This window comes from Adiantum capillus-veneris, chromosome 7 (assembly GCF_014529385.1).
Source record: "Adiantum capillus-veneris isolate H3 chromosome 7, ASM1452938v2, whole genome shotgun sequence".
NCBI lineage: Eukaryota > Viridiplantae > Streptophyta > Polypodiopsida > Polypodiales > Pteridaceae > Adiantum > Adiantum capillus-veneris.
The window spans coordinates 22,154,148-22,168,411 of NC_140937.1; the positions used below are offsets into that span (position 1 = coordinate 22,154,148).

Consider the following 14,264-nt stretch of genomic DNA (forward strand, 5'->3'; position numbering starts at 1 on the left):
GCAACCTTTCCATGCAGAAAGCAACTTGGAGTTGATTTTCAAACTATTTGATACGTGTTCGCGCACGAATCTAAAGGTGTAAGATTATTCAGATTATCTTTCAATTTAGGAGCTACCATATCAAACGAATTCTCTTGTAAGCGTTTCTTATGGCCTCAAATTCCTCTAAGAAAAAATATTTGCTTGCTATGCCTGGGTTTTCAAAGCAAGTTAACATTAGCAATGAAAAAGGAAAAAGAAAAATTGAACTTGTGCTTGATGATAATGATGTGGATGATGTAGAGGTTGAAAATGTTGGTTTAGAGGAAGCCAAAAGGCGTAAAAAAGCTCGAACTTCGTGGAATGATAAATGGAAAGTTGAATTTGAGTGGGTTGAGTTTGATAGGGTGCAAGCCAAGATGTTTTGTTCTTTTTGTAAAAATGACAAACATTGTAAAAGTGAGTTTGGGACTGATGGGGCAATTAATATACAACATAGTGCCTTAGTGAATCATGGGGGATCAAAGAGACACAAAGCACTTGCATGGGCATTTGCATAGTGGGAAGAAAAGTTTTGAAGTTGGTGTTACTAACCATTTTGAAGACATTGGAGATAGCATGAAAAATTTATTTCGAGTTTCTTATTTTGTTGCCAAAAATGACCTTGCATACACCAAATATGTTCCCACACTTGAATTGCTTAGAGAATGTAACACTCCAAATATCCCCGAAAACATGTATAAAAGTGATAAAGCATGTGCTTCGTTTGTCCATTACATTGGAAAGGGTCTTGAAGTAGAGTATATGACACATGTTCGTCAATCTCCCTTCTTTGGCATCATGGTAGATGAATCAATAGACATTTCTATAGAGGAACATTTCATTGTATATGTTTCTTATATAAAAGACAATGAGCCAAAAATATCATTTCTTGATCTTTTAGAGGTAGATGACAGAACATCTCTTGGATTGTTTGCCTCGTTGAAAAAATTGTTGGTAGATTTTGGCTTGGATGAAAAGAAGTTAGTAAGCTTTGGTTCGGATGGAGCATCCGTTATGGTTGGGAAAAAAATGGGGGTAGCCACACAATTTAAAGATGCATATCCTTTTTTGACTTCCATGCATTGTGTAGCTCATCACACTAATTTATGTGCTAGTAACACCATAAGTGATTTTCCATTTGCAATGTATGTTGATGCTATGTTGAATGAAGTGGCTACTCATTTTAGAAGAAGTGTGGTTCGCTTAGAAAAGTTAAAATCTTTGCAAGATGAATTTGACTTACCGTTTCTTAAGATAGAGGGTATACACACAATCCGATGGTTGAGTAGACATAAAGTGCTCTTGAAATTTTGTGAATTGCTTGAACCATTGCTTGAGTACTTTAAAAAAGAAAAACCAAGTATTTTTGAGAAAATATCTTCATTTGCCTTTGTGTATGTTGCACATTACTTGGGTGATTTATTTTCTCATTTGACAAGTCTTAGTAAGCTCTTTCAATGTAATTATGTTGATGTGACTGCTATCTCTGGGATAGTGGATGCCGAGATAATAGCAATGGAGACTGAATTTGTGATGATACCTAGCCTTGATCTTAATGCCTTAGAGTTAGATGGCTACGGATATCCCATAATTCCCAATTATGGGCCATCCAAAGGACTTTTGTATGAATTGAGGTCTTCTATGAGCGGCTCAAACTTTAGAAGCATTCAACTTACTAGAGATAAAAGTGGCTCTGACCTTGAAAATGCGATAGCTTTTCAAAAGACTTTCACGAAGCATATCGTTGAGAATTTGAAGGAGAGATTTGAGGATACTTCTATTTTGAGCCATTTTAAACTTTTCTCCCCTTGTTGTTATCCTCCTACAAAAGATTTTCGAAAGGATCTTAAAAATTTTGGGGGCGATGCAATTGAGGAGATTATAAAGTTCTATGGACAAACCAAAAATTTGAAAGGGGGGAAATTTGTTGAGCGTTTAGTTGATTCATTTTTGTTGAGAAAGGAATTTCAAACTTTTAAATATCAAGCATACAATGAGTGGAAGAGGTGGAACTTCAAAAACACATGGTGCTACATCGGTAGCAATGAAACTTTGAGAGAAAAGTATGCATCATTACTAATGCTTGCTCAAATAGCATTGGTGCAATGTTGTAGTACGGCTATTTGTGAGCGAGGTTTTAGTATCCAAAATATAATCAAATCCAAGCTTAGAAATTCTCTTACTAGCAAGAGCTTGCGTACTTTGATGAGAATTTCTCTTGAAGGACCTCCATTGGACGAGTTTAATTTTGATGAAGCGATTGCAATGTGGCGGGATGATACAAAGACCTCAAGACATACATTTAGCTCCATTGAAGAATAGATTGTAAGTTTTTATTTTTTAAATTATTCTAAACTTTGTGATCTTTGGGTTATATTTTTAATTTTCTTTTATGATAATGTTTCTCTAGGTTTTTAGCCGAGGAAAAATGGATCAAATTTTGTTCTTTCATTTGAGCTAAGATAAAAGCTTTCTCTCGCTATGAGCTTTCATATGTACCTCTCTCTTGCCAATAAAATTTTGGTTGTCCTCTTTACATTAATCTTGTTGCCTTGCTTTGTAATCGATTATCTTCAAATTAATCAAAATTTTGCTCTCGCAAAAGTTACTCTTTAGACTTTATTGCAATGCCTTTTAAGTTTTAACTTCTAATGTCTATCCTTCTATACCAATAGGTCGTTTATTGGTTCTCAAGACCTTGAATTTTGTTCACTTAAGATTGGTTTGTTTGATGGAAGAAGAGCTTTCTTTCACTATGATTTTTTCTATGTAACTAATGCTTGCCAATAGTCACTTTGTTTCCTACGGAAGTTCGAAAATTTTTTGGGTAGTGTTTTAGAAGTACAAAATTTAGGGATAAAATTAATTTACCTATGTCTATAGGTTTTTTAGTTTTTTTAATTAGAAAAATTTTAAGAAACCTAACTCCTTCCATAGTTGGAGGTTTTACAAAACTAAAAATTTAAGTTTTTTTCGAGCGCTGATCTATGCACAAAAGAGGAAACAAAAACAGTTTTTTGATTCCCACTTAATCACCAAAACTTTCAAAAAAGGGGACTTAGTTCTAGTCTATTCCCTTAAGCAACACATTCCCAAGTTTAAGAAAAAGGGAAATGGACCATTTATCACTGAAGATGTGTCTCCAAGTGGAGCAGTAAAATTGTCAACCCTAGATGGTGAACCAATGGCTAATTGGATTAGTGGATTTCATTTAAAGAAATACAATTTTCCACTAACCAATGAATTGCTAGAGAGAATGCATGCAGCCAAACAAAGGAAGATGAAGCGACAGCAGGTTATTGATGAAGCCTAGGAGGAATCTAGACTTCGGGTGCTCAAGGGTAAAGCTGCTCTCAAGAATCAACAGATACCGATTCTCATCAACACTTTGGAACTTGCTGATCGACAATGGGAATTACCTAAAGACGCAGTTTCAATAGATGACGACTGGTTAGATGGAATGGATCTCTGCATCAAAGTACAGCTCAACAATCATAGCACCAATGCTTTGGTAGACACACGAGCTAGAGTGAATGCAGTCAGTTATAAGAAGGCAACAAGTCAAGCATTGACCGCAGGAATAACGACAATCAAAGGATGCAACAAGAACCTAACTCCAACATTGGGAGTAGTCAACTTGAACGTGGTAGTACATGGATGCTCATGTCCGCATCAGTTTGTATGCCTCCTAGATGAACACGTGAATGAGATGATGATTCTTGGCATTCCTTGGATGCGTACATACAAAGCACTACCAGATTGGGATACAAATCAGCTAAAGCTATCACTTAAAGGAGGGCAACTCATTGTTCCTATTGCACCAAGAAAAGAGGAATGGAAAAGATGCAATCAGAGGACCAATCTACGAAGTACCCTCAACAAACAAATTCTACAAGTATCATGCAAGGAGTCAGGCAAATTTGGGTACCAAAGGCACAACTTGTGGATAAACCAAATCAGATCTGGGTGCCTAAAATTTCACCAAAGAAACAGAAGACGGCTCCAAGGATTCGAGCACAGAATCGAGCATCTATGAACAAGGAACCTAACATGAAAAAGTTTTGGAAGAAAAAGGAGCACTTATCTTCTCCACACAACGCAAAACCAATCAAACAGTGGCGAGTTAAGTCGCAACAGGCTCTCAAACACCATGCACCAAGCAGACCGAGCTACCAATGGCGAGAAAAAGCTCGACAACCGTCTAACGTGCTACCAACATCTCAAGCAATCAGCGTGCTTAAACACCCTGATGGTACTATCAAACAGAGAGCACAAAGGCTACAAGATTTTCTCTTTGGAAGACATCAACAACAAACCTCGACATCGGAAACCCTTGAGTTATTTACTCAAGACCCAGCTCTTGCATAGCATATTGAGTTGAATTGCATTGATCTTCATAGCATGATAGAGCCAATCACGGCTATGTATAGACACAATTGTTTGACCCATGCACGCTGTCGTCCCAGAGAATGCCATCTAGGAGGGGTGGAAGGATACTACTAAATACTAAGTAATTAAGGGCAATGTTTGAAGAGGGAGGAAAAAGTTTCATGTTAACATGTGATTTTTTACAAAATTACCTAATAATGCCCTTATAATTCATCAACAAGGGAAAATTCACTGATAATATCTTCCCGATGAGTGTAAATAGTGTATATACTATCAGAAAATTGTCAAGAATAGTCCTTTTTTGGGTATTTTTCATCATTTTTGTTGAAAAGGAGGCCTAAAATTGGAGAAATCCAACAAAAAACAATAAGGCTGTGTTTTTCAAGGGATTTTCTTAATTATTGGATTTTCACTTTGCTTTTTTAGAGAATTTTTCTATTTTCTTTGATTTTTTCAAATAAAAAGGTCAAAAATTAATAATAAATAGCAGGGAACTCAGATAGAAAAATGGAAGACACGATGGTGATCAGAAAGACAAGGCAGACAAGCACACAAATTTTCAACGAAATCAGAAGATGGAAGCAGAAAGCCCAAATTAGGCGGCTAAGCCTACTTTTGCAAAATGAGCTACAGGAATCCGATTTTGGAAATTTTTGAGCCTAACATAGATTTCATGGCCTAATAGGACTAACAGGGGAATTTGGGGAAAATTGGTTCGGGAAGTCCGGGTATAGATAGCCAGGGTAGGCTAAAACCACCTCATTTTCACTTGGAGCTTTGCAGAGAGAGCATTTCGGCTTCTTTCACGCACCATTTCCGGAGCCCACAGTTGACCTTTTTCAGCGCCGTCTCACACGAGACATAAGAGGTAAGTTCCTTACTAATCAATGATCCATTTTGTACGACTGGTAGCTAGTCTAAAGCCCTAGAAAAAACCCTAGAAGCCAAGCAATGCACGAAGAACTACGACCTAAAAGTGACCATAGCGGCCTGCCAGCTTGACCGAATCAGATGGGATTTGTACCATAGCATGCCCTAACATAATAGAGCCATTCCATACCATCAGATGATCATTCGGCTGGGGTCAAGGGGGTCCCCAGTAGAGAATTCGGGTTTTTGGGAAAGGCCAGAATTCCGACTTGACCCCACAGATGGCTTGCTAATGAGGTTCATATACAATGTATATGATTGGTTTGGAGAAATCCATCAAGTAAAGCCCTCGAAAAGCGAAAAGCGGCTCGAAGGTTACAAAGCGTCAAATTCGACATACGAGGCCAAACTGACTCCAAATAAGCCAAAATTGGATAGGTAGCTTCACGACGAGGTTACAAACAAGTCCCAAGCCTCAAAGTTGACCAACCAACCTAACAGACAGAGTAATCACAACAAATGGTGAATTCAGAGTCGACAGAGCACAAAGTGATGCCGACATGACCAAACTTGACCAAATTCAATTTAGGACTTGTATTAGGTGTATGAAACATGTTTAGGTCAAAATTTATGTGAAATGCAAAGTTTTTGTCACTGTAGTAAATAATCGCGATTATTTACTTTTGTAACATTTTTGCTTGGAAATTGTCAATTCACCTCACCTATCATGTGTACACATCTATTACAAGCCAAAAATCAAGTATGAGCCAAAATGACCACCCATTACTTGCAAAATTGCCAAAAAACGCAAAGAAGTCTGTGTAAGCCAAAATTTGGATTATGAACAACTTTTCTTCATCCAAATCACCCATAATCTATACCCAAGGTCTATACCATGCCTAGAACCAGTCTATGCCAAAATATTATTTACTTTTTGGCCAAAATGGGGCAATTTGGATATTTTGTCATCATATATCCAAAGAGCATGTTGAGATAAGCCCACTAGCCAATTTTGAGTCAATTTGGATTTTAAAATCTCAAATTTCCTTTATATCTACTGTTTCGGAGACCTAAAGCCAAAACCTGGTACCATTTTCACCCTGTACATTCAAATGAGCCCATATTTCCCTCAGAGCATGTAATTGGCACATACTTCAAGCCTATAAAGCCAAGTTTGCAAAAAAGTTGAAAATTTTTCCAGTTGTAAATAATCGCGATTATTTACTAATTTGGTTGCAAATGTTTGTTTTGATCATACAGTTTTGTTCCTTGCATGATTTTGCATCTTTTCTTGTTCAAAAATTGATTTGAAGCAATTTGGACCAGATTATCAACATTTCAATCTAAACGGACATTCCAGTGAAAGCTCTAACAACAAATAAAAAAGAGCTAGGAGGAAGAAATGAAGCGAAAAGTTGTGGCTGCCCACCAAGAGGATCCAGTGCAGAAACAAGCAATATTTGAAAGAGAAAAACAGGCGTATCAGTGCACTAGGCAAGCGCAGGGAAAAGACCCAAAAAAGTGGGTACCCACCGGCTTGAAAGGACTTCGAACGAAACAGCATTCAAGGAAAGAGACCGAGGATCCTAAGGATCATTTAGAAAGAATGTATCAAGAGGCAGAGGCCTTGAAGATGAAAGAGGCGGAAGAAGCAACCAATAAAGCTGAGGAAGCAGCAACTCAAGAGCAAGGCCAGGCATCCCCCGACCCACCTCACCGCCACCGGAACAATAGGACCATCCCATGCCTACTCCACCATCATCACCGCCAGGCCAAGAGACCACTAAAGAAGCCGAGACCGGCAAGGAAAAAGATTCTGATTTCACCCACCAAATGGAAGCTACACAGCAAACTGACCAAGCCGAACAACATGCAGAAAAGGAAGTTGAACCAGCACCAGAGCAGACAGCCGAGGATACTCACAAGGAGGCGGATGAAACTGATAAAGAGCAAGATATAGAAAAAGAGCAAACCACTACACATGAGAAAGAAACCGAGACTGAGAAGGCAGAAAGGCCTGCAACCATGGAAATGGAAAGGGTTGAGACCACTACAGTAATTTCCACTCAGCCAGCAACTACTGAGGTTTCAAAACCTCAGGATGGCCAAGGAAAAGCAACCATCTCTATAGAAACACCAGCAATAACAACACAACAAGAAGCAACACAAGAGGCTGCCGGCACATCTCAACTTGCAAGACAAGAGGAGTGGCAGTCCAATGATGAATTCATTCTACAAGTAAATGAGTATGCAAGGCAGATGCAAATCATGACGGAGAAACTCCGCTCAGCAGCCTTTAACCGCAGTACTAAAGCCAAAGAATTAGAAATGGTCATCGATGCTACTATCACTGATCTCCAAAGTCAAGTACAAGAGCTAAAGACTGAAGCAGAATGACATCAGATAGCCAGGGACATCCAACAGAAGGAAATGGAGGAGTTGGGTGACCTCCTGACTAAGTTATCTGATGCCTGCAAAGTGAAAGATGAGCAGTTGACACAAGTGACAAATGAACTTCTTACCACCTCCCTGTCAGCTCAGAAGATTCAATTACAATTAGATGTAGCAAACGCATCTTTGCAGTATTCTGAACAAAGAATTAATGATCATGCCACTTTCTTGCGGCACTTAAGAGAAAATCCAGCCGTGGCCTTGATCAAGGGAACAGATGAGGTGTATAAAGCACTTGAAAAGAAAAACAGAGATTTAGAGCTGGAGTTGAAGCTGGAACAGTCACAACGCAGAGACCTGGCACTCATGCAGGTCCAAAGAGAGGAGGAGATCCTTAAGGAAATTGCAGAATTGAAAAGAATGAATCAACTCCTCAAAGAGGGAAAGCCAGATATACAGGAAGAAGCAGGCACTTCAGAGCCGCCCCAAGTGGAAATCCCCTCGGTCTCATTTGTTGACTTTGAGATGCAGTCTACAGCAGAGCCGAGTGGTGGAGAAGATTTTCAAGTCCAAATCACAAAGGAAGACACAATACCAATGGTCCAGTTGTCAAAGGTTGAAAAAGATTCATTGAAGGAGAAGACTGCCTTAGAGGTAGATGAGCAGTCGAAGGCAGCTATGGATTGGGAGTTGAGAGTTTTACACTCTGTCAACGTCACACAGCTCACTCCCAATCAAATCAATGCTCAATGGCACCAACAAGCCCTGCCATACTCTCTCATCAAGGTAGAACTCTTACAGGTAAAGGAAAGATTATACAAGGATATGCACGAAGATGACGCAGATCAAGACCACCCGAAGTGGAGGCTAAGCTGCCTGAACAAGAATCCAAGATATTTGATTCTGTTCACAAGATCACCTGCAGCCATACAGAAAGATCCCACATTTTGTCCGGTACCGCGAGTAAGGACGTGGCAAGCACACGAAGCAGTGCAGAAGAAGATGCCAACATAGCTAAATTTTCCGAGGCTGCCAGCTCCAGAGAGAGGCCAAGCAACAGAAGAATACATGGTGAAAACCCTAACGGGTGCCATGACATTCTTCAAAAGTCTGCCAGATCTCTCTTGTGCCATGTTATATAAAATATGCCGGATGCTACTCACATGCATAGTGGTCTTCAACGATCCTGAGCAGACAAGAGCCCCATGGCTCTCGCTTTTGGAAGGGAACAAAGTTCTCTGCTATGATCTAAGTGGGCAACCCTCAGAAGAAGTTCTTTATGGATTTTATGCCCGATGCATGTTTCTGCCCTCGCACAATATGCTAGCTTTTCAGGAGGCATTCTCGCAATTCCTATTCCCTCTCCGGTTGTCACATTGCGAATGTGTTTATTGCATTGCAACTGCAGGTAAGAGCTCTACGCATTGACGTAATCCATTCACAATATTTCGTAGCTTTTGGCGTCGCCGACCCGCGCCCTAATTTCATCATAAACAGGAATTTGCATATTTAAATCAAAAACTAAGTATAGGCGGGGTATTGGGGCATCATTACTAAGCATTTAGATGCATTCTGGGTCAAAAACAACTAGGTCAAAAATCCACTACTGTTAATAATCGTGATTTTGGAACTTGACCTAAAGTGGGGTTTGAGGCCATAGGCATCTGTGCTTAGGTCTTATAAACTTGTCCTAGAAGTTTCGTTACGTTTGGATGTCATTTGATGCTGTAACGGATGTGATTTGCTTGTCGATGAGCGATTGGCTTTTGGTGATTTCAATCACTTGAGTGTAGCTTGAGTTAGATGCGAGTTGTTAGTTGTTTTCCAAGAGATTGACAACCTCTTGTAGCCTCTATGCACTAGTCGAGTCAGCTTCGTCCCATGGTTTGACAAATTAATCGTGGTTCTCGTTAATACTGCAATAAGATAGGATGGTGAGGTTAGGCATGCGTCCCACATACCTAGCAGGAGCCATATGCATTTTTGGCCTATGACGCCATTGTGGTCTTGAGACATAGTAGATCTTAGCTTATGCATCTTTCTCTCAATTTTTGCTCACAAATTTAGATTCCTTGCATTACTTTTGATAGTGTGGGCATGGCATTAGGTTGTATGCTTGTGTATTCTCTGTATGGACTCCCAGAGAGAGTTGCCAACATGGTTTTATGCTATTATTTCTATGTATGCATATGTGGACACAGTTTGAGCTAGCTATAGATCGCAGGTAACATATCCATAGGCGTATGGCTATTTTGGACAGGTGTTGTCTAGAGAGCCACTCGTGTGGGAGTGAGTGAGTTTTCCATGGTTTTGGCATATGTATGCCCTATGTGGATTTAAGGATGAGATGGTTTGTCTTGGATAAGTGTTATGCATTTTTTGTTTCACCCACAAGTCTCTTGCTTCTCTTCATTGCATTTTGGAGGGCATCACATTCATTTTTAACTTCGTGTATGACATTTATGTGGATGAGAGATTGAGTCTCTGTTTATGCACATCACCTACTTGGCTACATTTATGCTTTTATTCACTTTGTATATTCTAGTTTGATTGGCTGAGATTTCTTTGAGATTTTGCTCAAATTACAAGAGGGGAAACATTGACAAATTTTTCCCAGATTCTTTCCATACATTGCATGTATCTACAATCTATCCTTTGATTCATACATTGGTAGAGTGCTACTCCCATTTTAATAGTGATTGATCTTTGACAGGTTGTGTCAACTTCAGACATGGATTTGTGTTCTTGTGTCCACTCTCATGGGAGTGAAATTTTCATATGCTTGTTGTGGTTACTATAGATATATAGGTAGTCACGGGTTCGTTCTATAGGCTAGAGGTACAATTTACAAGCAGATTTGTGGGATGTGGAATGAACATTGTATTTGTTCTCTACTTAAAATTTTTACACGAATTCGTGGATCTGCAATGAGCATTTTGTTTGCTCTCTACTTCTACAGATGGTTATGCAATTCATGTTCTTTGAAAGTTATTATCCTTGGTTTGAGTTTACTTCATTAGAGTGACACTTTTTTGTATTTGCATTATCTTTTTATGCTTTCTTATGCACATTTCTACTTGGTTTAGCAGAGAGTTTTGGACATTGCTTCTATATATCTCTTGGTATATCTACATTGAGCTACATGTTGCATATGCGAGCAGCAGATTAATGCATTGATCAGGTTTATGATGGTGTATTAGTAGAGTGATCTCTTGCTTTGATGCATATGTGCTGTGTGACAAGTCAATAATGACAACTCATGAGAGACACTAATCCTGATTATGTTGATTTATGAAATATTGCCATTGTGAACACACAAGGCACATTAGGTGTCATTAAGTGTCGTTGATTTCGATGTGTGAGGTAGGAACAGTGATGCATGCATGATGTAGAGATAGTTCTAACACAATATACAGAGGTGGTTTCAAATGCCACTGACGATGATATCATGTTTAGTTCTAGTGTTCCTTTTGCTTACATGTTTATTACATGTGGCACTTCTTTCAATTGGTTATTAGATGAGGATGTAGTTTTCCACATCACACCATGTCGTGAGTGGTTTATATTAGTGGGATTCTTGGTAGTGTGTTCAGTATATGACATTGCAAGCACAAGAGATGTATGTTTGTCATTGCCCAGTGGTGTATCATATATGTTATTACATGTGCATTATGTTCCTTATCTGAAATAGAGTTTGATCTCAATGAAATGGTTAGCAAATAGTGGATGCCATGATACAACTTTGAGAGCAGTTTCTCCAGATGCATGGCGGATTGGAAGTGATTATGAGGGGAGCCTAGAGTGGCTTGATCTATTCATTGCACTTATTTTAGGTTCAAGAAAAGTTTGTCTAGTAGGTGCATCACATATTGCTAGTGATTGTGAGAGGGGAGCCCGAAGTGTCTTGGTCTATCCATTACATGTATTTAAGGTTCTCGAGGGGCTCACCGTTCAGTTTCCCCCTATATAACATGCGTTCATGGTGTATTAAAAAACCCCCTCTTTTAACATGTTTGAATGGATACAATGACCCCTTATTTCAAAAAAAAAATCCAAAACTGAATATAAAAACCCCTTATTTTAATTTATCTCTGTTAAATTTCCTTCAAAAAAATTATTATAAAATCCCTCCTTTTGAACTCACGTTATACATTAACATGATTACATAGTGCACCCCCCAAGATAAGGTTCAAGATGATTCAATATCAATTTGGTTGTAGACATGTCAGCAAGAGACGAGATGATTCTCTTTCGTGGATCTTTAGATTGCTATTCACGATGCTTCCGTAGATGCAAACTTGGAGCGATCATGCTCTGGCAAGACAATAGGTTTATCCTCTTAGGATAGAGATGCCTCCTACTATAAAGATGGCTGATATGAAGTTTTTGATATGCTCATGATAGAGGTTGATATGGTGATGTTAAGGCATGTAGACCCAATGATGGATGACAAAGACATGATCACCACCTAGAATTTGGTATTACATATCCATATGTGACACAAGTATTCCGGGTGATGCAGAGGATGCACATCATAGCATTGAGGTGCCTAACATGGATCGCTTTGATATAGGTTGCATTGAGGATTGATACAGTTGCCATGGACAAAGTAGTAGATATCATGCAATTATTATTGGCCTTTGGTGATCCCATCTACACCTTTCTAGTGTTGAGACCCAAGATAGTAGCTAAAATGGGAGCATTTGTAGTTGGCATTGTCAATTGTACAATCACTAACACTAGCATGATGCATCATGGAGATATGCAATTCATTATGGGATACATGCATGATGTGCATGCACACTCTAGCACAAAAATATGCTTTTGCACATCGCTAGAGTTTGTACTAAGGCATGCATGTATTTCAAGAGAGTCAGGAGGAGGTTGAGAGAGTCTCTCACCTATCATTGTATATTTTACTATGCCTTGTAGTAGATGCACTTATCAACACACTCGCCTATAAGTGGGAGCTTGTTGGTGTCACCTTGGTGGGGCTAGACACAGAGTCCGACTACCCACTTATACATACAAGTATTCATTGTACATATATATATGAAGAAGGGTCTCCTCTCATTGTGAGGTTGGCTCCAAACCTCTCTATGCATGTGCTTCTCCTTGCTTGCATCGAGCTTGCACATGCATGCATTCACTGCTCCACACCTTACATGGATTTGAGTCAAAAAAATTTGCTTTGAAATTATTTTTTACCACCAGGCTTTACCAAGTATTGAACCTAAATAAAGTAGTTTTTACTTTTACTCAAGTATTTGTAGTATTTTTCAAGACATGGACATGGTCCTTTTGTCTGAAATAGTCACACCCCTTTCCATTAGGAAATGGAGCATGATGTATGATGTATGATGTATGATGTTTGGATATTTTGACATGTGAAGGAGAAAGAGAACAAACATGCTTCATGTCAATTGCAGTGTCCATTCTTTGTTTTAAGTATTCAGTATTTTGCTTATGTTCAATTCTAACAAAGTAAGGCAATCGCCTGATTCATTCGTGAATCTTGTATGTGAGCTGAATAATCTGTATTGAGGGAATCTATGATTATGATGGATAAAGTGATTGTATCTAGTGAATAAATTAATCAAGTTATGGTACTCTCCATAATAATATGGGGGTTGTTGTTCCACAGGAGGAGAGTCATCCTTGTACTTTTTTGTCCACTGCTCTCACATTGGCTTCTTTATAGATGTGGGGGTGAATTCTTCTTCTTTGTGTGGAAGCGTTCTGGAAACTTTTTGAGAGTTGAGCTCCTAAAGGAGCGGTTTGCATACCATCATCTTGTGCCTTGCACTTAGCCTCATCTCTAGCTTCCTCATTTTCTTTTTGTGCACTCTCCTCCTCCTAAAACTTTCTCCACCTCCTCTTGTTGCTACCTCTCCCTTCTTGATCCTTCTTTGTATACTCCTCTCTTTCTGGCTTTTTTCCTCCTTTCTTTACTTCCATTTTGCATTCCATCTTTGGGAACCATGTGCTTGACTATTTTCTTGATGAGTGCCCCTATTCTATTAGGATTAAACTTCTTCAAAGTTTCTTTCCATGCACTTTGCTCTTGCACATGTGTAGCCTCAAGATTGCTTTCTTCTTTTTTGAAGGGCCGCTCTATTCTTCTTCAGCCTTCTTGCTCTGCCCCTCCTCAGAGAGCATCCTTGTCTCCTATTTTTCTAAAGCCTTTTTCTCCTCACTCTTTCTTTTCTTGTTCCCCCTCCTTTCCCTTCTATCTTTGCTTGTAGATCTAGATTTGTTACTCTTGCTACTAAAGTTCATGTGAAAGGGAATTTGGCAAGGGAATTTATGAAGCATACATACTGGAAGGAGGTCACCAGAATTATGGACAATAGTAAGGGCATAGTCTAATTGAGGTGGAGGTTGAGGGTCACTATGTGGTATCATTGATGACCATTTCATTGGCTATTGAGTGGGTCACACCATTAGTTTGGTACTCATGATCCACCATGGCATGCAACAAGGGAGTCTATGCTAGAGATGGTGGTGAAGAACTTGCAAATGACAAATGATCTTGAAGTGGAGAAGTTTGACTTGTATGGAACTAAAATCTTTAAGATACTCAATAAACGTAT

The 14,264-nt window shown here is 39.1% G+C and overlaps 1 protein-coding gene across 1 annotated transcript; it reads left to right on the top strand.

Annotated features, from left to right (window-relative positions):
• Positions 1-492: 492 nt before the first annotated feature.
• LOC147453543 (uncharacterized) lies at positions 493-2,343 on the top strand. Its single transcript, XM_086516932.1, has one exon. The coding sequence runs from the start codon at positions 493-495 to the stop codon at positions 2,341-2,343; it is 1,851 nt and encodes a 616-aa protein (XP_086373058.1).
• The last annotated feature ends 11,921 nt before the right edge of the window (positions 2,344-14,264 follow it).